General features: G+C 45.3%; 1 protein-coding gene across 3 annotated transcripts in view; it reads left to right on the top strand.

Annotated features, from left to right (window-relative positions):
- CDK14 (cyclin dependent kinase 14) overlaps window positions 1-24,051 on the top strand; it is a 505,408-nt gene that overhangs the window by 340,647 nt on the left and 140,710 nt on the right. For all 3 annotated transcript variants that reach the window (XM_083189415.1, XM_083189416.1, XM_083189417.1), the window contains one exon: window positions 19,084-19,132. In XM_083189415.1, coding sequence (XP_083045541.1) covers window positions 19,084-19,132 — 49 coding nt within the window. The remainder of the gene's footprint in view (window positions 1-19,083; window positions 19,133-24,051) is intronic.

A 24,051-nucleotide genomic window follows, 5' to 3' on the forward strand; every position in this document is an offset into this window, starting at 1 on the left:
TTAGCGGGTGGCATGCACGGTATATGTTTAGTACTGCAGGTGCTGTGTGTATCAGACAATATATGGTAGTCTGCATGCAGCGTAGCCCTGTACATTTGGAAAGTTATTATCCTCACTGGTTAATGCTAATTCCTGTGGGAACAGACACTGTGTTCGGGGACGTTCCCTGGTACTGAATGCCTGTCTGCAAATGCCATTCCTAGGTCAGAAGAGCAGATGTACTTGCTGCCAACTGTTGTTCAGTCTGAAAGAAAATTATATTTTGATGCTGAGAGCGGGGTCTGGAGTTGATCGCCCTGGGGCGAGCTGTATGCAAACATGAAGGCTTCTCTCCCCCACCCACCCCCCCTCCCCCATTTTATTTTGTGTTGCGCTGAGCAAGTCACCAATGTGTCTGCCAGAAACCAGTGTAATACAGTTACTATGAATTCCAACCATTATGATAAGCAGTATACACTACAGCAGAATGGGATGTTCTTATCTATTAACAATCCTTTTGAGATACTGTACATGTGTTTTATGTGTATGTGTGGTGTGTATGTAGGTAGGGAGATGGGGACAACTTCTTCTCAGAGACCCGGTAATGACATTACCAATAAATAATCATTGGACAAAATGTTGTTATTTATTTGTATTATATGCAGAAAAAGTTGTCATGTTGTATTTTCGTCAGAGTTTGTTTATACAGTAGTTGGTAGCAGGGCGGCCTTTAGACCCAGGACCTGCAGGACCCAGGACTGGCAAAATAGTCTCATGTCACATGCATCTAAAAAACATATTCAAAATACGCCCTGAAGGTGACCATACACATGCAGATTTATCTTCAGATCTGGCTGGTTGGAACAAAAACATGGTTATGCATCAGAGCAAATGACAGTTGACCATTTGCTTGGAAATGCTGGAAAACTGCCAAACTGTCACTCATCCATAACCATGTTTTTGTTCCAACCAGTCAGATCTGAAGATAAATCTTACTAGTGTATGGGCACCTTTACCGTACACAAGGCCGTGCTACAGATGGAGCCACCCTTATTCATCCCCGGCGCTCGCCAGATTTCACTAGCTGGTCGGCACTGACAGAGGGCGGACGGGATGCACGAGCGTCTCTATAGCACGCCCCATTGCCGAGAGTGGGGCGCTTGAGCGTCTTGAGCACGTCCCAAGGCAGCAATTGGCGGACATCACGCCGTGAGCCGATCTTACCAGAGCGGCTCCATCTGTAAGCCGCTAATCCATGGTCGCATCATCTCCCACATTGATTATTGCAATAGTCTCTTTACTGGCCTTCCCCAATACAGACGCTCACCACTACAGTCCATAATGAATGCAGCTGCGAGGCTAATCTTCAAATAAAGGAAATCAATACATATATAGAACGACCACTACTTGAGATGGTTTACCAAGAAATAAAAAACATCAAACACAATTAAATTGCAATGATCTAAAACTTACAACATATATATATATATATATATATATATATATATATATATATATATATATCTATCAAATATCTCTTCGAGGTGGATCAGAAAAAAAATGTATAGATAAAAATATAAACATAAAAAATATATATACATTAAGCTAAAAATCAATAAAAATAAATATATAAATAGCAGCAAGAAATATATATATATATATATATATATATATATATATATATGTGTTATAATCGATGAATCGATAGATTAATAGTAATTTCTCTCAAATGTACTCCAACTTGAAGTGCACTTTCTGATTGTGGATCACCGATAGCTGTACATTAAATGCTATTAACCCCTTCCCGACATTTGACGTACATTTACGTCATGGTCGGGAAGCACTTCCCGACACATGGCGTAAATGTACGTCATGGATTTAAACTGTCACCGCGTCTATAGACGCGGTGACAGTTTCAACATGTCTGCTGTCCCTGACAGCAGACATGTCCGTGCATGCCCCGGGGGGGCTGCGATGCCGCCCCCCCGTCGGCGATCGCTGTGATTGGCTGTTCAGTGTGAACAGCCATTCACAGCGTTTTCCTGTGTCACCGGCGAATAACGTTCGCCGGTGACACGGGATCAGAGGTGATTGGTGCTGTAAAGTACAGCACCAATCACCGCGGGGTGTAAGGGTGACACTGGTGTCACCCCACCTCACCCCGCCCGCCCCCAAAGGCCGTGATTGGTCCGTCGGACCGACGGACCAATCACAGCCAAGGAGGGAGATTTAAACTAACGGTGACTGCACTGCAGACGCCATTCCGGTCTGGAAAGCGTGCAGTGCGGTCACCGTACCCCCCTGCCGCCATACTGACCAGAAATACTTGCTGCAATACTTACCTGATCGCTGCTGATTGCTTCCTGGATCCTGTGCAATAATTGTGCCATACTGTGATATTGTGCTGCTGCACTGTATTAGTATTAGCTAGATAGATAGAGAGATAGATAGAGATAGATAGAGAGAGATAGAGAGAGATAGAGAGAGAGAGATAGAGAGAGATAGAGAGAGATAGAGAGAGATAGAGAGAGATAGAGAGAGATAGAGAGAGAGATAGTGTCAGAGAGTGCTATATTTTGTGCTGCTGCAGTGTGATATAGTTATAGATAGAGAGAGAGAGATAGAGAGAGAGAGATAGAGAGAGAGGCCTACTGACAGAGTGCTATATTTTGTGCTGCTGCAGTGTGATAGTTATAGAGAGATAGAGAGAGAGAGATAGAGAGAGATAGAGAGAGATAGTGACAGATTGTGCTATATATTTTTTATATAACTGACTGCTGCCCCCTCCTTTTGTGCTGATCAGTATAAATTAACTGATCAGTAACTTTTTGGGGGCGCAGGTTTTTTTTTATATATAGATATACCTGTGAGTGCTGCTGCTGCAGTGTCATAGAGTGTTAGATAGTGTTAGATAGTGAGAGATAGAGAGATAGAGAGAGATAGTGATAGAGAGTGCTAAATTTTGTGTCTGCTGTCCCCGCCTTTTGTGCTGATCACTATATCTGAGGTGATCAGCAACTTTTTTGGGGGTACAGAGGTTTTTTTTTTTTTATATATACCTGTCAGTTGCACCAAAGGTTGTGCACCTGCTGCACCTCACTGGTAATCAGTGTCGCATCACTGATCACCTTTTTTTTTTGTGTGTGTGCTGTGGGGTATTTTTTTAATTTTTTTTTTTACACACACTGTGATTTTGTGGGTGTCCTGTGGCCGCTGTGCGCTGATCAGTGACGTACATCACTGATCATCTCTTTCGGCACAGGGTTGATCTATTTTTTTTTTTTTTTTTGATCAAATTCCTGTTGCCTTTGAGCGCTGTTCAGTGACAGACGTTACTGACCAACATCTGTGCTCAATTTTTGGCGCAGGACCTTTTTTTTTTTAACCCCTTCCTTTTTTTTTTTTTAACCCCTTCATTTTTTTTTTTTTTTATTGGTATAAAGTATTTTTTTTTTTTTCTGCACCACATACACACTACACACTACATACCCCCCGGATTGAAATAAAGTTTGTGCCCCCCCCTACACTATACACGTGTTGAAACATTTCACTACCGGTAACACAAAAATAAAAATGGCATCCCAAATGTCCTCCCAAATGTCCTCCCAAATGTCCTCCCAATCATCCAGGAGAATGTATTCAGTGGAGGAGGCATATGCCATGCTTGCTTCTGACTCTGACACAGCCAGTGATGCAAGCGGGGAATTTGAAGGATTTGCCTTAAGCTCCTCTTCCTCCTCTGCTGATGAGGGACCCCCTCAAAGACGCCCCCGTAGATCAGCTGAGATTCCCCCCCCAATAATTGATCTAGTATGGACCCCACCACCAGACAATTTTGAGCCCCAGGTTCCTGAGTTTTTGGCCATGCCAGGAATCCAATTTGATTCCACAGGTCTCAGAGAAATTGACTTTTTCAAATTATTTTTCTCTGATGATTTTATAAATTTAATGGTGGACCAAACTAATTTATATGCCCAGCAGTTTATTGCTCAAAACCCCACGTCATCATTTGCTAGGTGGACCCCTGTAGATGCAGTAGAGATGATGACGTTTTGGGGTCTGGTGTTTCATATGGGCATAGTAAAAAAGCCAGAAATTAGGCAATATTGGAGTACAGATGTTCTGTACAGTACTCCATTTTACCGTATGGCCATGCCCCGGACTCGATTTGAGACAATTCTTAAATTCATACATTACACCGATAATGCACAGTGCCCACCCAGAGATGATCCCACCTTTGACCGGCTATTCAAAGTCAGGCCGGTCATTGATCATTTCAGTGCCAAATTTGAAGAGGTGTACATCCCTGAAAAATTTATTTGTATCGACGAGTCCCTTATACATTTTAAAGGAAGGGTTAAATTCCGCCAGTACCTTCCCAGTAAGAGGGCAAGGTATGGCATAAAAATGTATAAACTGTGTGAAAGCACCTCAGGGTACACCCACAGGTTTAGGGTTTATGAAGGGAAGGATTCAAGAATTCAACCGCCAGAATGCCCCCCCTCCCTCGTAGGTGTTAGTGGGAAAATTGTCTGGGATTTAGTGCACCCCTTCCTGGATAAAGGTTATCACCTCTATGTGGATAACTTTTACACTAGCATCCCCCTGTTTAAGGCCCTTGGTTCAAGAGGTACAGCAGCTTGCGGTACTGTGCGCAAGAACCAAAGAGGCCTCCCAAAAACGCACATTGCCCAAGTAATGAGAAGGGGTGAAAGCAGGGGAATATGCACCGAAAATATGTTGTTGGTCAAATATAAGGACAAGAGGGATGTCCTTATACTGACAACAATTCACGGAGACAGTACCACCTCCGTCCCTGTACGAGGTACCAGTACCCACACCTCAAAACCTAATTGTATCCTGGATTACAATAGGTACATGGGCGGAGTGGATCTTTCAGATCAGGTACTGAAGCCGTACAGTGCCCTGCGGAAAACAAAAATCTGGTACAAGAAGGTGGCCGTGTATATCATCCAGATGGCACTGTATAACGCTTACGTGCTATTCCGTTCTACCGGCCAGAGGGGGACATTTATGCACTTTCAAGAGGAAGTCATAAAGGGCCTAATATTTGGGAACCAGCAGGCAGAGGGCCCCAGTACTTCTAGTACTGGCCCCCGTATTGTACCAGGGCAGCATTTTCCTGATGAAATCCCCTCCACTGGAAAAAAGGGCAGGACACAAAAAAGGTGCAAAGTTTGCTATAAAAAGGGAATAAGAAAGCAAACTATTTTCCAGTGTGACACTTGCCCCGACAAACCCGGCCTATGTATAAAGGAGTGTTTTAAATTATACCACACATCTATGGAATATTAGGTTCATAATTTCACCGTGCTTCGGGGGTCTTGCTAATGCCACATAGCACCCACCATTCATTCCACCAGAATCTGAGCCGCAAAATCCAAAAATCACTCCTTCCCTTCTGAGTCCTGCCATGCACCCAACTGGTATTTTTTGGTCACATGTGAGGCATTGCCGTACTCGGGAGATATTGGGGCACAGATTTTGGGGTGCTTTTTCTCCTTCATACCTTCTGAAAATGAAAAATTTTGAGCCAGAACTGCATTTTTGTGTAAAAAATGTAATTTTTCTTTTTCACTGCCCACTTGTATCAAAATTGGTGAAACCCCTGGGGGTTTTAAATGTACACTATACCCCTAGATGAATTCCCTGAGGGGTGTAGTTTTCAAAATGGGGTGACTTGTGGGGGGGTTCCACTGTATTGGTGCTTGGGGGGTCTTGCTAATGCGACATAGCACCCACCAAAATTCCACCAGAATTTGTGCTGCAAACTCCAAATATCACTCCTTCCCTTCTGAGTCCTGCCACTTTTTGGTCACACATGAGGCATTGCCGTACTCGGGAGAAATTGGGGCACAGATTTTGGGGTGCTTTGTCTCCTTCATTCCTTGTGAAAATGAAATATTTTGAGCCAGAACTGCATTTTTGTGTAAAAAAATGTAATTTTTCATTTTCACTGCCCACTTGTATCAAAATTGGTGAAACCCCTGGGGGTTTGAAATGTACACTATACCCCTAGATGAATTCCCTGAGGGGTGTAGTTTGCAAAATGGGGTGACTTGTGGGGGGGTTCCACTGTATTGGTGCAACATAGCACCCACCATTCATTCCACCAGAATCTGTGCTGCAAAATCCAAAAATCACTCCTTCCCTTCTGAGTCCTGCCATGCACCCAACTGGTATTTTTTGGTCACATGTGAGGCATTGCCGTACTCGGGAGAAATTGGGGCACAGATTTTGGGGTGCTTTTTCTCCTTCATACCTTCTGAAAATGAAAAATTTTGAGCCAGAACTGCATTTTTGTGTAAAAAATGTAATTTTTCTTTTTCACTGCCCACTTGTATCAAAATTGGTGAAACCCCTGGGGGTTTTAAATGTACACTATACCCCTAGATGAATTCCCTGAGGGGTGTAGTTTGCAAAATGGGGTCACTTGTGGGGGGGTTCTACTGTATTGGTGCTTGGGGGGTCTTGCTAATGCGACATAGCACCCACCAAAATTCCACCAGAATCTGAGCTGCAAAATCCAAAAATCACTCCTTCCCTTCTGAGTCCTGCCATGCACCCAACTGGTATTTTTTGGTCACATGTGAGGCATTGCCGTACTCGGGAGAAATTGGGGCACAGATTTTGGGGTGCTTTTTCTCCTTCATACCTTCTGAAAATGAAAAATTTTGAGCCAGAACTGCATTTTTGTGTAAAAAATGTAATTTTTCATGTTCACTGCCCACTTGTATCAAAATTGGTGAAACCCCTGGGGGTTTGAAATGTACACTATACCCCTAGATGAATTCCCTGAGGGGTGTAGTTTGCAAAATGGGGTGACTTGTGGGGGGGTTCCACTGTATTGGTGCTTGGGGGGTCTTGCTAATGCGACATAGCACCCACCAAAATTCCACCAGAATCTGAGCCACAAAATCCAAAAATCACTCCTTCCGTTCTGAGTCCTGCCATGCACCCAACTGGTATTTTTTGGTCACATGTGAGGCATTGCCGTACTCGGAAGAAATTGGGGCACATATTTTGGGGTGCTTTTTCTCCTTCATACCTTCTGAAAATGAAAAATTGTGAGCCAGAACTGCATTTTTGTGTAAAAAAATGTAATTTTTCATTTTCACTGCCCACTTGTATCAAAATTGGTGAAACCCCTGGGGGTTTGAAATGTACACTATACCCCTAGATGAATTCCCTGAGGGGTGTACTTTGCAAAATGGGGTGACTTGTGGGGGGGTTCCACTGTATTGGTGCTTGGGGGGTCTTGCTAATGCGACATAGCACCCACCAAAATTCCACCAGAATCTGAGCTGCAAAATCCAAAAATCACTCCTTCCCTTCTGAGTCCTGCCATGCACCCAACTGGTATTTTTTGGTCACATGTGAGGCATTGCCGTACTCGGGAGAAATTGGGGCACAGATTTTGGGGTGCTTTTTCTCCTTCATACCTTCTGAAAATGAAAAATTTTGAGCCAGAACTGCATTTTTGTGTAAAAAATGTAATTTTTCTTTTTCACTGCCCACTTGTATCAAAATTGGTGAAACCCCTGGGGGTTTTAAATGTACACTATACCCCTAGATGAATTCCCTGAGGGGTGTAGTTTTCAAAATGGGGTGACTTGTGGGGGGGTTCCACTGTATTGGTGCTTGGGGGGTCTTGCTAATGCGACATAGCACCCACCAAAATTCCACCAGAATCTGAGCCGCAAAATCCAAAAATCACTCCTTCCGTTCTGAGTCCTGCCATGCACCCAACTGGTATTTTTTGGTCACATGTGAGGCATTGCCGTACTCGGAAGAAATTGGGGCACATATTTTGGGGTGCTTTTTCTCCTTCATACCTTCTGAAAATGAAAAATTGTGAGCCAGAACTGCATTTTTGTGTAAAAAAATGTAATTTTTCATTTTCACTGCCCACTTGTATCAAAATTGGTGAAACCCCTGGGGGTTTGAAATGTACACTATACCCCTAGATGAATTCCCTGAGGGGTGTACTTTGCAAAATGGGGTGACTTGTGGGGGGGTTCCACTGTATTGGTGCAACATAGCACCCACCATTCATTCCACCAGAATCTGTGCTGCAAAATCCAAAAATCACTCCTTCCCTTCTGAGTCCTGCCATGCACCCAACTGGTATTTTTTGGTCACATGTGAGGCATTGCCGTACTCGGGAGAAATTGGGGCACAGATTTTGGGGTGCTTTTTCTCCTTCATACCTTCTGAAAATGAAAAATTTTGAGCCAGAACTGCATTTTTGTGTAAAAAAATGTAATTTTTCATTTTCACTGCCCACTTGTATCAAAATTGGTGAAACCCCTGGGGGTTTGAAATGTACACTATACCCCTAGATGAATTCCCTGAGGGGTGTAGTTTGCAAAATGGGGTGACTTGTGGGGGGGTTCCACTGTATTGGTGCTTGGGGGGTCTTGCTAATGCGACATAGCACCCACCAAAATTCCACCAGAATCTGAGCTGCAAAATCCAAAAATCACTCCTTCCCTTTTGAGTCCTGCCATGCACCCAACTGGTATTTTTTGGTCACATGTGAGGCATTGCTGTACTCGGGAGAAATTGGGGCACAGATTTTGGGGTGCTTTGTCTCCTTCATACCTTCTGAAAATGACAAATTTGGAGCCAGAACTGCATTTTTGTGTAAAAAAAATAATTTTTCATTTTCACTGCCCAGTTGTACCACAATTGGTGAAACCCCTGCGGGTTTGAAATGTACACTATACCCCTAGCTGAATTCCCTGAGGGGTGTAGTTTGCAAAATGGGGTCACTTGTGGGGGGGTTCCTAACTTTTAGCATGTTATGGTGCCTAGAAACCTACATGGTGCCTAAAAAATAATCTCATAAAAAGGAGGCTCCAAAATCAAGTAGGTGCTCCTTCTATTATGAAGCCTGTGGTTTGGTCACCGTGCACACTAGGGCCACATATAGGATATTTATGAAAACAAAAGAATTGGGGGAATCAATTTTTAGTCACATTTCTCTAGTAAAATGTACTGTGTTCCTTAGAAAAATGTATTAAAATTGCAAATCTGCAAAAAAAAAGAAATTTTGAAATTTCACCTACACTTTGTTTTAATTCCTGTGAAACACCTAAAGGGTTAACAAACTTCCAAAATGCTGTTTTGAATACTGTGAGGGGTGCAGTTTTTGAAATGGCATCATTTATGGGGGTGTCTCACATACAAGTCCCTCAAAGTCACATCAGAACTGAACTGGTCCCTAAAAAAATCAGTGTTTGAAATTTTCTTGAAAATTTGAGAATTTGCTATTCATATTGTAAGCCTCCTAGTGTCCCAAAAAATTAAAAGGAAGTTGAAATAATGATGTCAACATAAAGTAGACATATGGTCTATGTTAGTTATTCACTATTTTGAGTGGTAAGATTATTTGTCTCACAAGCAGAAAATTTAACATTTTGCAAATCGCTAAATTTTCCATTTTTTCACGATATTTTGGTATTTTTCACAAAAAAACACAGACTGTATCGACGAAAATTTACCACTAACTTGAAGTACAATGTGTCACGAAAAAACAATCTCAAAATCACTGGGATAAGTAAAAGCAAAAAAAAGTTATCCCCACTTAAGTGAGACATGTCAGAATTGAAAAAAAGGGCTCTGTCAGGAAGGCAAAAACAGGCTCTGTCAGGAAGGGGTTAAAAGTCTATTGTACATATGATTGTTCAATATGAGCAATAACGGGCAATTCTCTCAGTAGCTCTCGACTCCAGAGATCCTGATGTTCTCCCACTGAACCTCCGCAGTGAGATGTGAAACGACAGTTGCCATCAATGTAAACTGCAGGCTCCAGCAGTGTCAGGTCCAAGCGCCCTGTGTGGCCCTAGGTGCGGGCAGACGGTGTGTGGTTGCCCGGATGTTTTTACCTGACAGCTGGTGTAGACTGTGGTAAGTCACGGGGCCTGGAAGACCAGTATTCGAGTACACCGTCCCGCGGTATAGACACCGCTGCTGGCTGCGGTTTGTAAATGGGTCCTGTGCTTATGCATGGATATTCTTAAGACCTGGTCTGTTTGGGTTTCCATACTCGTGAGCCACTGCTGGTAAATAAATCCATGTCCTTTCCGGCTTGTTTGAAGGGTTTAAGGTGGCCATACACTACCGTGATGTATCGCAGCAGTGTATAGCCATCGGAGCAGCCCAGGGACACTCCTGAGCGGCATGCGATGTATCACAGCAGTGTATAGCCATCGGAGCCGCCCAGGGACACTCCCGAGCGGCATGTGATGTATCACAGCAGTGTATAGCCATCGGAGCCACCCAGGGACACTCCCGAGCGGCATGCGATGTATCACAGCAGTGTATAGCCATCCGAGCTGCCCAGGGACACTCCTGAGCGGCATGCGATGTATCACAGCAGTGTATAGCCATCCGAGCTGCCCAGGGACACGCCCGAGCGGCATGCGATGTATCACAGCAGTGTATAGCCATCCGAGCTGCCCAGGGACACTCCTGAGCGGCATGCGATGTATCACAGCAGTGTATAGCCATCCGAGCCCAGAGACACTCCCGAGCGGCATGCGATATATGGCAGCAGTGTATAGCCATCCGAGCTGCCCAGGGACACTCCTGAGCGGCATGCAATGTATCACAGCAGTGTATAGCCATCCAAGCCCAGAGACACGCCCGAGCGGCATGCGATGTATCGCAGCAGTGTATAGCCATCCGAGCCCAGGGACACTCCCGAAGTGGCATGACATCAGTAGGGGGGTCGAGTCGGAGGTCAGACGGGCAGCAAGTCCGACCACAGGCTCAGGTCCGATGCGCACAGGACCCAAGGGAGATGTCAAACATCTGATTTGGGCCTACTTCTCGGCCCGATATTTATACAGGATTGAGTAGAATTGCGGTGACCGATAGACAGCCGCCATAATGAATTTGCATACTTAATATACATGTACCTTGGCGACAGAGCTATATTTATACAAGTGAATGTCCTGTTGCCTCTCCTCTCCTGTTCTGATAATAAAATCTCTGCTTTTTGTTTTATCTCTTGATATATATTTTTTTTATTGTTGTGCTCTTCTCAGTGCAGATGTTATTCGGGCGCAGTCTATGTCTGTCTTGTTGGATGGACCAAAAACCTCTATGTCTGTAGACAGGAAATTGATGGGTTACAGAGCTGATATTCAAATGAGTAGAAGTACAGTACAGCTCTGTTTTATTTTACATATTACGACACAGCAGTTCCCAAGCATTCATTCAGCATAGAGGCGCTCCAATTGGGGAAAGAAAAAAAAGAAAGAGAAACGGTATCATTATACAACACTTATTTTATTACACAAGTTGTATTTGTATAAAACACATTGTGTCTGCAAGCACCTCTCCGATGGTGGTGTTAGGGGTGCATGCCACTCCATTAGTGTTGATTGGGGATGCATGCCACTCCAAAGGTGTTGATTGGCGGCGCATGCCACTCCAAAGGTGTTGATTGGGGGGCGCATGCCACTCCAAAGGTGGTGGTTGAGGGCGCATACCACTCCAAAGGTGGTGGTTGGGGGCGCATGCCACTCCAAAGGTGGTGATTGGGGGCGAATTCATCTATGACGAGGGGGCCTGCCTCACCCGGGGAGGCGGCGGTGCTTGCCTAACCCGGGGAGGTGGTGGTGCCTGCCTCTGCCGAGGCGATGGTGGTGCCTTCCCCTCCCGAGGCACTGGAGGGTCCTGCCTCTCCCGGGGCGCTGGAGGTGCCTGCCTCTCCCGGGGCGCTGGAGGTGCCTGCCTCTCCCGGGGCGCTGGAGGTGCCTGCCTCTCCCGGGGCGCTGGAGGTGCCTGCCTCTCCCGGGGCGCTGGAGGTGCCTGCCTCTCCCGGGGCGCTGGAGGTGCCTGCCTCTCCCGGGGCGCTGGAGGTGCCTGCCTCTCCCGGGGCGCTGGAGGTGCCTGCCTCTCCCGGGGCGCTGGAGGTGCCTGCCTCTCCCGGGGCGCAGGGGGCGTCTGCCTCTCCCCAGGGGTGCCTGCCTCACCCTGGGTTCCGAGGGCATCTGCTTCTGCCGGGGGCATCTGCCTCTCCCGGGGTTCTTCCTCAGTTATTTTCACCGAGGGTAATGGAGCCATCAGAATCACTGTGGGCAGAGTCAGTTTCTCCATTTCTGACAGCAGTAGGGAGACATGACTCTGCGTCACCTTAAATAAAGAAAACAGAAATGATAAATGACATTTACGCTATACACACATATCCCTTCTTGTCATATTGGGTGGAATCCAGTTGTTTTTTGCGCCGGCAGCCAATAGATGGTGTCCAATGGATTTATTGAATTATTTTCCATTTTGGTTGCAACCAGTTGCTGGTGTTGGCATTTATGTAAAAGTAATGTGTCCACTACTTTTATCGGGTCAAGCTGCTCTACATGGCTAAATCTGGGGGCCAGATGAGCATGAGAAAAAGGACCAGTGAATATCAACCCCCCCCCCCCCCCCCCCCCTGGTCTCCTGTCATGATATAACAATTAAATTCAGATAAATATGTTTTTATAATCTGGAGTAACAATGCCCCACTAGTAGGATCAGTATCCACATGTGTTACACAACTGACCATAGGTATTAGCAAATACAATACAAGAATGGGGAAAAGATAAAGTGATGGACTTTATTTGAAGTGCAATGTGGGCATAATATAAGTGCCCACAATCCCCGACAATACTATAAATAATGAATAACTCATTCGCTTAATCAGATTTGGGCAGACACCTCCTGACATTTAGCCTTACTAAATTGGGACAAATCCACGGTCTACGCCCACTATCAGGTTAGCTCCACCCGTTTCAATATCCATGAAAAACCCTAATTGTGCAAACACCAAAGTACAAATAGAAATAACAATGCACTTACCTGGCTGCTATAGAACGGCCAGCACATGCTAAATGGGAAGCAGCTCATGGCTGCTTCCTGATGACTCCTCCTTCCTCTCTCTTTCCTCCTTCCTCCTCTCCTATCACACTATGAAGAAATTAATATAACACCAAATATCACGAACTCAAAGAATACTGACTGCACAAGTCAAGACCAGGCAACAGAATGAACCGTTGTGTGTTGCCATGGGTTACCAGTGCTCTGGCTGGGACTGTGACATCATAAAACCAGTATGATCTAATCACCCAGACATTAGCATAAGCCATACAGGCAAATATTTGTGTATGGCATTAAGGACCAGGTGAAATAAGCCTTGGAAAGCGATAGAGTTGAGACATTAACTAACAACCAGCTCCCAACTGTCATTTTTCAAACTGTCTGTAACATGACAGGAGCTGGTGCTTCGTCACTTTCCACTTTTTCACTTTTCAAGGCTTAGTACACATGGCCCTATCAGTGAAAGGGAAATATATAAACCACAATGGGTGGAGCTTTTCATGTTTTGGCGGAATTTTTTGTGTCTCAGGTCTCAGACCATCGAATGATGGCGAAGGTGCAGGCATAGCTAAGTGACTCTCAGGTCACCTATATATGCATGCACCCTCAGGAGGAAGTGGGCGAGCAGCTGACATCCGGTGATGCCAGCTGCCCCCAGCATCACAGGACGATTTGAATGGGAACGCCTATGAAACGCTGGGCGTTCCCATGGGGAAATCTCCAATCGCCCCACCGGTGTTCAGAGTTGTCCACAACTAACTAAGTAGCTGCAGCGATTCTTAAAATATCTTCTTTTTCATGGACCCGGTGTCCGGATCATGCAGGTGTCTGTGAAAGTGTATGGCTGTAACCGATCATCGCGATGGCGATCCGAGGCCACTTGGATCCTCACCTATGCTAATAGGAGGCATCTTTTTTCCTACCTGCGGCATTAGAGTTTGCATCAGACAGAATTGCACCGCTGTAATTCAATACAAACATGACTCAGTCCCTGGTTCTGATGCTTGGAATGCTGTACTGAGATTCTCCAGAGAAGCTGAGAGAGCATATCAAGTAGATACAGTACAAAGGTACAGAGATCTTCCTGGCATCCACTTCCAGCCTCTCACATAGGACCTTATTCTGGTTGACTCCCAAGGCTGCAAGTCCCACAGACGCCGCCCGCATGACCGCCCTCCGCCCCCCCCCCCCCCCCCCCCCCACGTGAGCCATGATCCCCCGCAGGACTGCAAATGGATAATTTGCATAATCATCCATTCGCAGCCTTGGATGCTGGGGGAAAATCATACGCTGACTTCAGCTGCCTGGCCAACCTCCCCCCCCTCCCCGCAACCGCGTCTTCGAGCCATTGCCATGGAAACACCCATGAAATGTTGGGGGTTCCCATGGGCTGTTCCCCCTACCCAAGGTGCAAATGGGATGGCGAATATGCACTTCACCGTGCCCGCTCGCACCAAGAGTCTGCGCATGCGAAAAAAAGAATCACCCTATTCAATGACCAGATGGCGAATACATTTCAAGGTTTTTTTCACCATGATTCACAGAGTAGCAATCGCTATCTTTTTATGGTGAAGTGAAATGTGAACTTTTAAAATAACATTTTACATTTGGTGTCAAAAAATCAGGAATTTTATTCTGAGGAGGGGCATGCTATTTTTATTCATGTGCTGTAAGCACATGAATATATATTTAATTAAAAAATATATATATATATTTTTTTTTACACAGACCAGCCAGCAGGGGGCCGGAGCCGAGCCTCTCATTAGATATTCATATATTCACTTCACCCGATCATTACATATGCATGATCGGGTGTAATGAATGTACCCGGTCCCCTGCTGGCACCGCCGGGGGGCAGCCTGTGCTGCCTGGCACCCGGGGAGCCCACCTCCCCCCCACAAACATTCTGTGGCAGGCAGGGAGACTTCCATCTCCCTGCCTGCCACCGTCCTCAGGGTCCCTGCGGCATCGCTGCAGGAGTTAAAATTCGCCGGTCAGGGGCAGCGAGCCCCTGACTCATTGAATACTGGAGCCGTCGAGGCTCCGGGACGCGGCGATCAGTGGCGAATGTGCACATCGCCAAAATCCTCATTGAATACCGCCCTATGCAGTTGTAAGATACATATATCTCCAAAGTGGACGTACATGCATCTGGCTCAGGCCCTTGGCGAGCAGTGAGGTTGCTTACCACCATTCTTTCTCCTTTGCATGTTTGTGCAATAATATTAGCTGGGACATACAGATAAGTAATAGATTGATTAGAAGCTTATTAAGATTCTAGCCATTAGGTGCTCAGAAGGTTTATGTTGAGTATAAAAGAATCAGATAAGTCCGGTTTTGAGGCACTTGTGTCACCAGATATGACCTAGGTCTACTTCCTTTGATTTGGGCTGAGCATCTGGAAACATCTCTGTATAGGAAACGTAAGGTGTACAATTGGCAATACAATTGTTTTGATTTCATACCCGCCACGCAAAGCCTACTAAGCTTAGTGTCATTGCAAGTTTGAAGAGGTTCCCATGTTTGAATTTTCTGGTTATGGAGTTTTCCATGCAAAGGTCCTCCTGGCCAACATATTCTGGTGCCTTCTAGGTTACATGCAGCTGTCACTCTTTTGGCTTGACTTTGTAGTTCTTTGTATTTGCCCAAGACATCTACTTCAACTTTAGTCTGCCTCCTATATTCAGACTTCTGCGACGTCCACTCTTCCCTCCAAACCATAGCATGCGCCTAACCAATTGGAACCTGTTCTGGACATTTCTTGCTCCTGACAGATGGAACATATTCTTCTCCTGTATTCATGTTTTATCAACATCCAAATATGTTATTTGGATCCACATATCTTAAACTTTCCCTCTACGCAAGATAGTAGCTCCAAAGACGTTATTTGGGACTGTGACCATTTTGTTTATTCAATTCCTAATGTTCCCTTTGTCCGATTATCTCTTCATGAGCAGAAACTTCATTAAGCCTGCTCAATTTCACCCTAAAGTTACCCTCTTGGAATCCATTCACCCCCTATAGGCCCCCATACACTAGTCCAACTTGTCCTAAGGACAAGTCAGACCAGTTTCACTTGCTGTGCCAAATTAAATGCAATAAATCACATTCAATTTATTGCATGTATATCCCCGGGCAGCCAGCGGGATCTCTGCGGCGCTGGGTCAGTGGGGTCCATGCAGCGGCTGTGAACTAAGTAACACTATTTGCTGGGCGGCGGAGCAGGAAGCGCTGTTGAATTTAAAAAAAAAATTAAATACTGTCCGGACGCTGATTGGCTGAATCTCAAGTTTGCACTGCCCGATGGATCCAAGCAGCAGTCAGGAACTTTCTGTGGAATTGCTTCAAAGTATTGTCGCTTGGGACAGTCAGAAAATTGACAACAACAGTTGGTTCAATGCCTACAGAACTTAATTGTTCTTCTAGAGTCTACCGCCTGATTCAGGTCTATATGTGCCCACCCAATACTCTGCTTTCATCAATGTTTTAGTGAACAAAGCCAGAGGAAAATTCTCAGATGGGGGTGCGATAAAACCAGAGAGTTCCGCTTAATTAACCAAAATTAATATATACCCAAAATAATTCTCTGTAAATGCTGATGCATAACACATGTATGAACAACATAAAAAGTAATAGATAACAACAAAAATGGAAATTGTTGAAGTTTTGCTTCAATTTGCTAATGCCGCGTCTTATTCCTTCCGTGACTTTCCCAATGTCAGGAGAGCAGTTCAAAATGGTCCAATTAATTTAAACCTCCAGGTGCAGCGCAGGGTGAGCAGCAGGAGGTATGGCACCTGCACCAGTCATTAACAACAGTAACAGTAATGTGCAGGGTTTGCAATGATTCCATTCTGAGACATGTGTCACACTCTATAATGCAGCAACATTCTGCCTTCCCTATGTCACAGACATGCAGCCAAAGAAGAGATGTCCAGAAATAAAATCAGAGGCAGCCATCTTGTCAGCTGTATCTAGATTAATGAGAACACAGACTTATTAAATTATTGCAGGAAAAGTCAGTGTACCTGCAAGCAGAGCCAGGATAGCAATAGGGAAAAGGGGACTACAGCTCCAGGCACCCACGTAAATATACAGTTGGCCATTTATCATATTGGTATGGCGATAACCAGCTGTGTACATAAAAAACCTGAATTTCCATTTTTACTATTTTGAGGGAGCACATGTAACGGAGTATACAGGCCTAAGCGGCACTAGCCACGCCCACATGAAACTGGCCACACCCACATAATACTGGCCACACCCACACAACATTAACCAAAGCTTCTTCGTATCTCACTAGAGGCCCTTGATCAGTCCCAAAACCATGTGTCTTATAATCTGGCCATGCCTGCAAGATGTTCTGACTTGGGGACCTTCGAATTCCATGTTAAAGTGGGTGTTGAAGTGGGCGGATCAGGGCGAAGACTCAGCTGGAAGGAGTCAGAGCTAATTTGGAAAAAGAATGAACAGCGCCGGGTTTCACTGACTATCGAAACAAAAACAATAATGATGGGCCAAACATAATAGGGTGCGAGAACCCAAATGGAGACATTTTGAGAGTTTTCCTATTTTGTTAAAGCGGCAATGGGATAACAGCTGCAAATGCTAAGAAATCGTCCCTTTAAAATGCATATACATACACACATACATTTGTTGACGGAAGCCAGTAAGTTTTTGGGTTGTACGAGGAACCAGGAGCACCCGCAGGCAACCCACACACACACGGCTCAATATACAGATGCCCCATGTAGGGATTGCACACACAAAAACATAAAATGAATGCAACTTGACAACTATGGACACTATCAGACAGAGCATTGGGGTATTTTTGGGGAGAAGCCTGAGCAGTCTAGGTTTTAGGAGCGCCAAGGAATTGGTCATACCTGGGGGGTTATCTCAAGGTGTCACGGAATACGTTAGGCAGAAAACCATTGCAATCAAATAAGATACTACAATTGGTTGCCCCAAATATTATTATATAGAGTAGTGTAAAAACTGCTGGGTACTCCTGAAAGGCAAATATTAGCCGAATAAAGCACTGGGACTGCGCCACCTACTGGTCAAATGTCAATAAAACACTATTCTAGTAATAAATATAATTTATTACTATACCGTATTATGCAAATACAATTATACTGCTGTAGAAGTCCATACTGCCATAACTGCATTCAGTTTTGAAACCAGGTAATCCTATCAAATTAACATAAGGGACAGCTCTTGCGATAAGAGCTGTCCCTTGCAACGCGGCCTCGGCGCTGGACTTCCGGGTTTGAGTCCTGGGAGTCCATCTGTGCATGCGCAGAGCACGGCGCCGGCCGCGGGGCATGCTGGGAGGGATCCGTGACAAATCCTTTTGCTGGCGATTCCCTCTGCAGCGCTGACACTGTGGAGGGGGGTTAGAGAATCCAGAGATGTGGTAAAAAACCTGATAATAGGGTTTTTACCGCATTTCTGGTTTAGAGCATGCCGACCATAACCTTTTGGGCGTTCACCGTGTGTGTTTTGTTACTTTAATATGCACTTTTAGAACTTGTTGAATACTTTAGAACTGATGGTTGTTTGTACAAAGCCGTAAATGTACACCGTCTACATAGCCACTTATATTGCAGATTGGTACTACTTGTAAACTACTGTTTCTTGTTCTTTGTGGGATTGTTGAATGTACTGGTGTATATATAGTTTTATTAATAAAAGCATATATATACTTTTATATATACATGTTTATATCAGAGTTCTTTATATTATTCAGTTGCAGTAAGTACTACCACCGTTGGCATTGGTTAGATCAGTGGTTCCCGAACTTTTTTAATTACGGCACCTTACAGTATCAGAATATTTTTCGCTGCACCCCTAGACCAAAAGTTAGTTACTGAGAATTTCAGAAACAAATATTAGTTGTGATTGAAATGTATCCTTAGGTCCAGTTATGTGGTGGGGAACAGGATTCACTTCTGTTTACCCACATATTTTATAAATGGTGGCCACAAGCACTGATTTTGCCTATTTCATTAACCATAATTAATTTGAATTGGTTCTGGACCACCAACCTGAGGCACCCCCGCAAGTGCTCCGAGGCACCCCAGGGAGCCTAGCCGCACAGTTTGGGCACCACTGGGTTATATCATGTTGTTGACTGTATGTATTGTAGTTATATAATGGTTCTAACGGACTCTATGATACACTTCTGAATGACCCGTTTGTGTTTTACAGAGCGGTTTACACAGTACAGCCCTAAGAACCTCCGACAAGCTTGGAATAAGTAAGTTGTTCTATATACTGTAGAAAGCTCATTAGGTCAACCTCTATTATGTCCGTATAACACTAGATGTACTGTACATTATTCTCTCAATTGTCTGGTTCTTTTGTTGTTGAAATGCCAGATCTCTAATACTGGAGCCAATTCAGTGCTGGGAGCAAAGGAAAGGAACAACTTTGCACCACCCCTGAGATGTGCAATTTAGGGGCACATTAGAGACAGAATTAAGCCAATTGCTGTGTCCCACACCAAGGGCATTGCCCACAATTTGCTGTAATTGGATTAACTCGTTAGACTGGTTCATCGGACCAGGAGATGGAAACATACTTTTATTTGTAGCATAATGCAGATGTCTGGAATCATTTGATTAGCTTCATTTATATATATTTTTTAAAAATACTACGTAGTTTGTTTAGAGGCTGTAACTATGTTGTTGATATATAGAGAACTTGTGTTGCTTTAGCAGGAATATTGTTTATTTCTAGGTCTTTCAGAGAACATGGACATGTAATTTGGTAGCACAAATATACTTTTCCTATATTACAGTTTTATAAAGTTGGTGAAATTCCAGAAAGTTACCCTAATATCAGACCTGTGTATACCTAAAGCAAAAGCTTCATAGTTACGCCACTGATTAGGCATCTCATTTGCCTGGTCATTGAGCCAGAGCCTGATAATTTAATCAGTTCATACCTGGCTTAATATATTATGTACAAGTTTCCTTATCTGTTGCAAATTGTGCATTTTCCTTTTAAATAATTTGTTTAAACTTTATTAATGTCATTCGCATGACACCTTATTTTTGAACACATCATCTTGAATGTCATTTACCTTACAAGTGATGTCATCCTGCCTGTCCTTTCTATTACTGCGGATGGAGCGAATTCGGCATCAAAAATTGCCTTATAGAAAACAAATAGAGAAAATGTCATCATAATCTTATCATCCACCCGACTATAAAGCTCCAGCTGCAGTATACTGTATCTCATCTTCCTCATACATGATTACAGAATACATGAAGCTACACAAGCAGACAGGAGTAATAGAATCCTTACAGTACAGTATAAGGAGTAGAGGTAGGGGCACTGGTAAGACCTTACCCTGAGTAAAGTGTTCAGATCATTCGGAGGTGGCCAGAGGTGACATGCTACAAATATATTTATAAAATTACTAATTTAGAGTAAGGTTTATACCTACCACCTTATTGGTAAAGTCATTCTACGTTTCCCATAAGCCTGGACTGATCAGTGCCTTAGAATTGTGGCGGTAATGCCGGATTTGGGACAATTGCAAGGTCTGCATACAGTATATTCATGTATACAGACCAACTGTAAATACCCTTCAGAAGTGTGTGTTCACGGAATTCATAGCAATGTCAATAAGACACATCTTAGTTGCAACAAAACCAGCGGCGTAACTATAGCACCGCAACCACCGCAGGGGGGCGCCGGGGGCTGCGGTGCTATAGTTAAACCCCCCCCCCCAATCCCCCGCAGACTTACCTATTGCGCTGGTCCCGGCGCCTCCGTCGTTCTGCTGAGGACCACCACAAAATGGGCGCCCCCATATAGCACACAGTTCTCTGAAACTGTCTGCTGTATGGGGGTGGCCATTTTGTGGTGGTCCTCAGCAGAAGAACGGAGCCGCCGGGACCAGCGCGATAGGTAAGTCTGTGGGGGATTGGGGGGGGGGGGGGGTTTGCATAGGCGGCGAGGCCGCGGGGCGGCAAGGCAGGGGGGTAGGGGTGCTTGGCGGGGCGGTGGCGAGGTAGGGGGCCCCCCCCCTAACGGCGAGGGAGCGCCCAAAACGTAGCTACGCCACTGAACAAAACGACTAACCTAACATCTACCCCAGAGTTTCACAAAGCTAATTCTATTGTTCTAGCTATATACACCAACCAGTGCATACTTCCCCATACATGCAATATCCAGAAAGGGAACCTGTGCACAGCACTGGTGCCTGCATCCAAAAGGGGGTGTGGCCTCATATAGAGGGTGTGTGGACTTGTGGTGTGCTCCCTACTTTCATCACTGTGTCAGACTGGGACATCACCGTTCCATTGGTGGAATTGGAGGGGAAGGGGCCCATGCTTAAGGGGTGTAGCCAGTTACCATGGGTATGTGACCAGGCCCCACAGGGGCTTGGATGGCCATTAGAGAGCATGTAACTGTCCTTCTAATAGGGTAACAATTTGTAATTTGAGTGCAGTGTGTATAAGCTGACATAGGCCGATATGTCTTCAGTTTCCTCCCTGGGACATCTTCCGGGGGCTACTCACAAAGAGGATCTAATTTTGGGAACTTGTTGACTTATTAGCAATATAACTGCAACCTCGTCTGGTGGCGATGTTCCTCCTCCCAGCGTAGCAGCCGTGAGATAAGTCAGTACTGGTAACATCATGTAAAATAATGGCCAGTAATTGCTTGTGTTCCCGGCACACACAGACAGATGAAGTGCCGCATCTGCCTGAGAACAGCAGTATTGCCTTTCACATCATAATGACTAGAAGTTTAGGCAACATGATTCAATTCCCATGTTCTTCACAAAAGAGCAAAGTACAGATGTAAAATATCCACAATTGTACAATTCTTTGCCTAGCGTTTAATCCTTAGCAGATTGCGTGCTCATTACTGACAGCTGCGTTTGCTGATCTTGCTGGATAGAGATGGATTCTGATAGGTATCAAAGGCCGTGCCTGCTGGATAGCACAGATTTAATAGTGGACGCATCGCAGCTACAAATAATTTGTCATTCAAATACAAAATACGAGACATAAGGGGCGAGATTCACCAAACTGGAAATGCCGTAAAAACCCAGTTTTCGGGGTTTTTACCGCATTTTCATATGCAGCAAAGCCCCACCGCCGGGGCTTCACTGCGGGGGGGTTACGCCAGTTCTAGATGGCATAACCCCATGGAAGCCTATGGGCTTCCCTTCGCATCACCCGCCGCCCCGCGCGCCCCCCCCGCAGATCCGCACCCCCCTCACCTGTGTCCTCACCAGTGACCTCCTCCTCCCTGCACCTCTTCTGAGTGCAGGGAGGAGGAAACTGAGCCCTTAAAGCCAGTTAAGGGTGCAGGCAGGGAGGGGGGAACCCGCTGCACATCGCCGGACATCGCCTTTGAGTTAATAATCGCATATGTTAATGCATATGCGATTATTAACAATGCGAATGCCGGCGATGTGCACCGGGGATTATTAGTGAATCCCGCCCAAGATCTCATTCGGTGCTTGTGTAATATCTGGGCGCCCGATGTGTTTGATTGTATGCCTTAACTTAAGGCAATCAGATGTGATGCAACGCGATTTTTGGGAAAATCGCATCGCATGCAACGAAATCGCATGCGATGCGATGGACGCGATTTTTCATTGGATTCACTGTTAAATGGTCCCTGTTCATACCCCCACTATCCAAGTGGGCATGGAGTTGATTTTATATAGCGTGGCGAGCGCAGCGAGCCACCGAGCCCGAAGCATGGCGAGGGGACGCGGATTACTTATGTATTCCGCGTCCCCGTGCGGGGCTCGCCACGCTTCGGGCTCGGTGGCTCGCTGCACTCGCCACGCTATATAAAATCAACTCCATGCCCACTTGGATAGTGGGGGTATGAACAGGGACCATTTAACTTTGAATCCAATGGAAAATCGCATCCATCGCATGCGATGCAATGCGATTTTTCCGACCCGATCAAAAAGTCGTGCGCCCAGATATTACACAAGTACCTCTCATTCTGCTGTCTCGTAATATAAAATGCTCCGCTAATAAATTATAACACGTGGTTCATGTTCCACCCAAAGTTTGCATAGTGAACATGAAAAGGATCAAGGGGGAGATTCTCTAAGCTAAAAATGCGGTAAAAACCCCATTATCGGGGTTTTTACAGCATTTTGGGATGCTGTAAGAATCCCCCGGTGGGGGGGCATTGCCAGAAAAATCTATGGGCTTCTACCGCAACCCTCCGCCGCCCCGCACCGACCCACCGCCGCCCCGCATGGACCCTCGCTGCCCCGCATCGCCCCCTCTCTCACCTGTGTCCAGGCAGCACAGAGCTCTTCCGGGTGCAGGGAGAAGGAGAGCCCAGCGCAGCTGCGCCAGGTAAGGGAGGAATGGGAGAGCCGCCGTGTCCCCATGGGACCCGCTGACTATCGCAAAGGACAGCTCTTAACGCAAGAGCTGTACTTTGCCATAATTATCGCATATGTTACTGCATATGCGATAATTATGAATGCGGAGTGCGGCGATGTGCGAACACCCCCCCCCCCCAACTCATGTAAAGTACATGTCACTGTAATTTTAATAAAGAGTTCCATCTCTTTGTGCTCTGACTATTGGAAACTTCGGCTTCACTTTTGTTCCTTGTGCATTTTGTACATTTGCATCCTTCTCAGTTTGCCCTGGGCCGGCAGTGGCCCCCTAACTGTTGGCGCTGTAAGCAGTCTCCTGGAATTACCTAATAATAACTCAGGTGAGAGCTCTGATATCTATCTGTCTATTGTTTGAGCAAGGAATCTGTCTAGAGGTAATGTATATCTTCATCCGTCAGTGAATCCATAACCCACTGTTTAAGTACCTGTCATTAAACTTGTGTAGTGGAAGATACAGGTTTCTCCAGCAGCACAGAGGGTACTTATGTATTATCTGGGCTCCCATGCTAAATGCACCCCATTTTTTCATACCTCTACTATCCAACTACGCATGGAGTTGATTTTATATAGTGTGGCGAGCGCAGCGAGCCACCGTGCCCGAAGCGTGGCGAGCGCACGCGGTCTCATAAGAAAAATGGGAGCCCAGATATTACATAAGTACCGCACAGAGTATATCAGGAGGTGAGTGTTGTGTTAGTGAGGGCTGTATCCTGTATGTGACAGTGACTTAGGGCAAGATGCACCAAACAAAAAATGCCGTAAAAAAAGGTTTCTCG

Source organism: Crinia signifera, chromosome 5 (assembly GCF_055691185.1).
Source record: "Crinia signifera chromosome 5, ASM5569118v1, whole genome shotgun sequence".
NCBI classification, from domain to species: domain Eukaryota; kingdom Metazoa; phylum Chordata; class Amphibia; order Anura; family Myobatrachidae; genus Crinia; species Crinia signifera.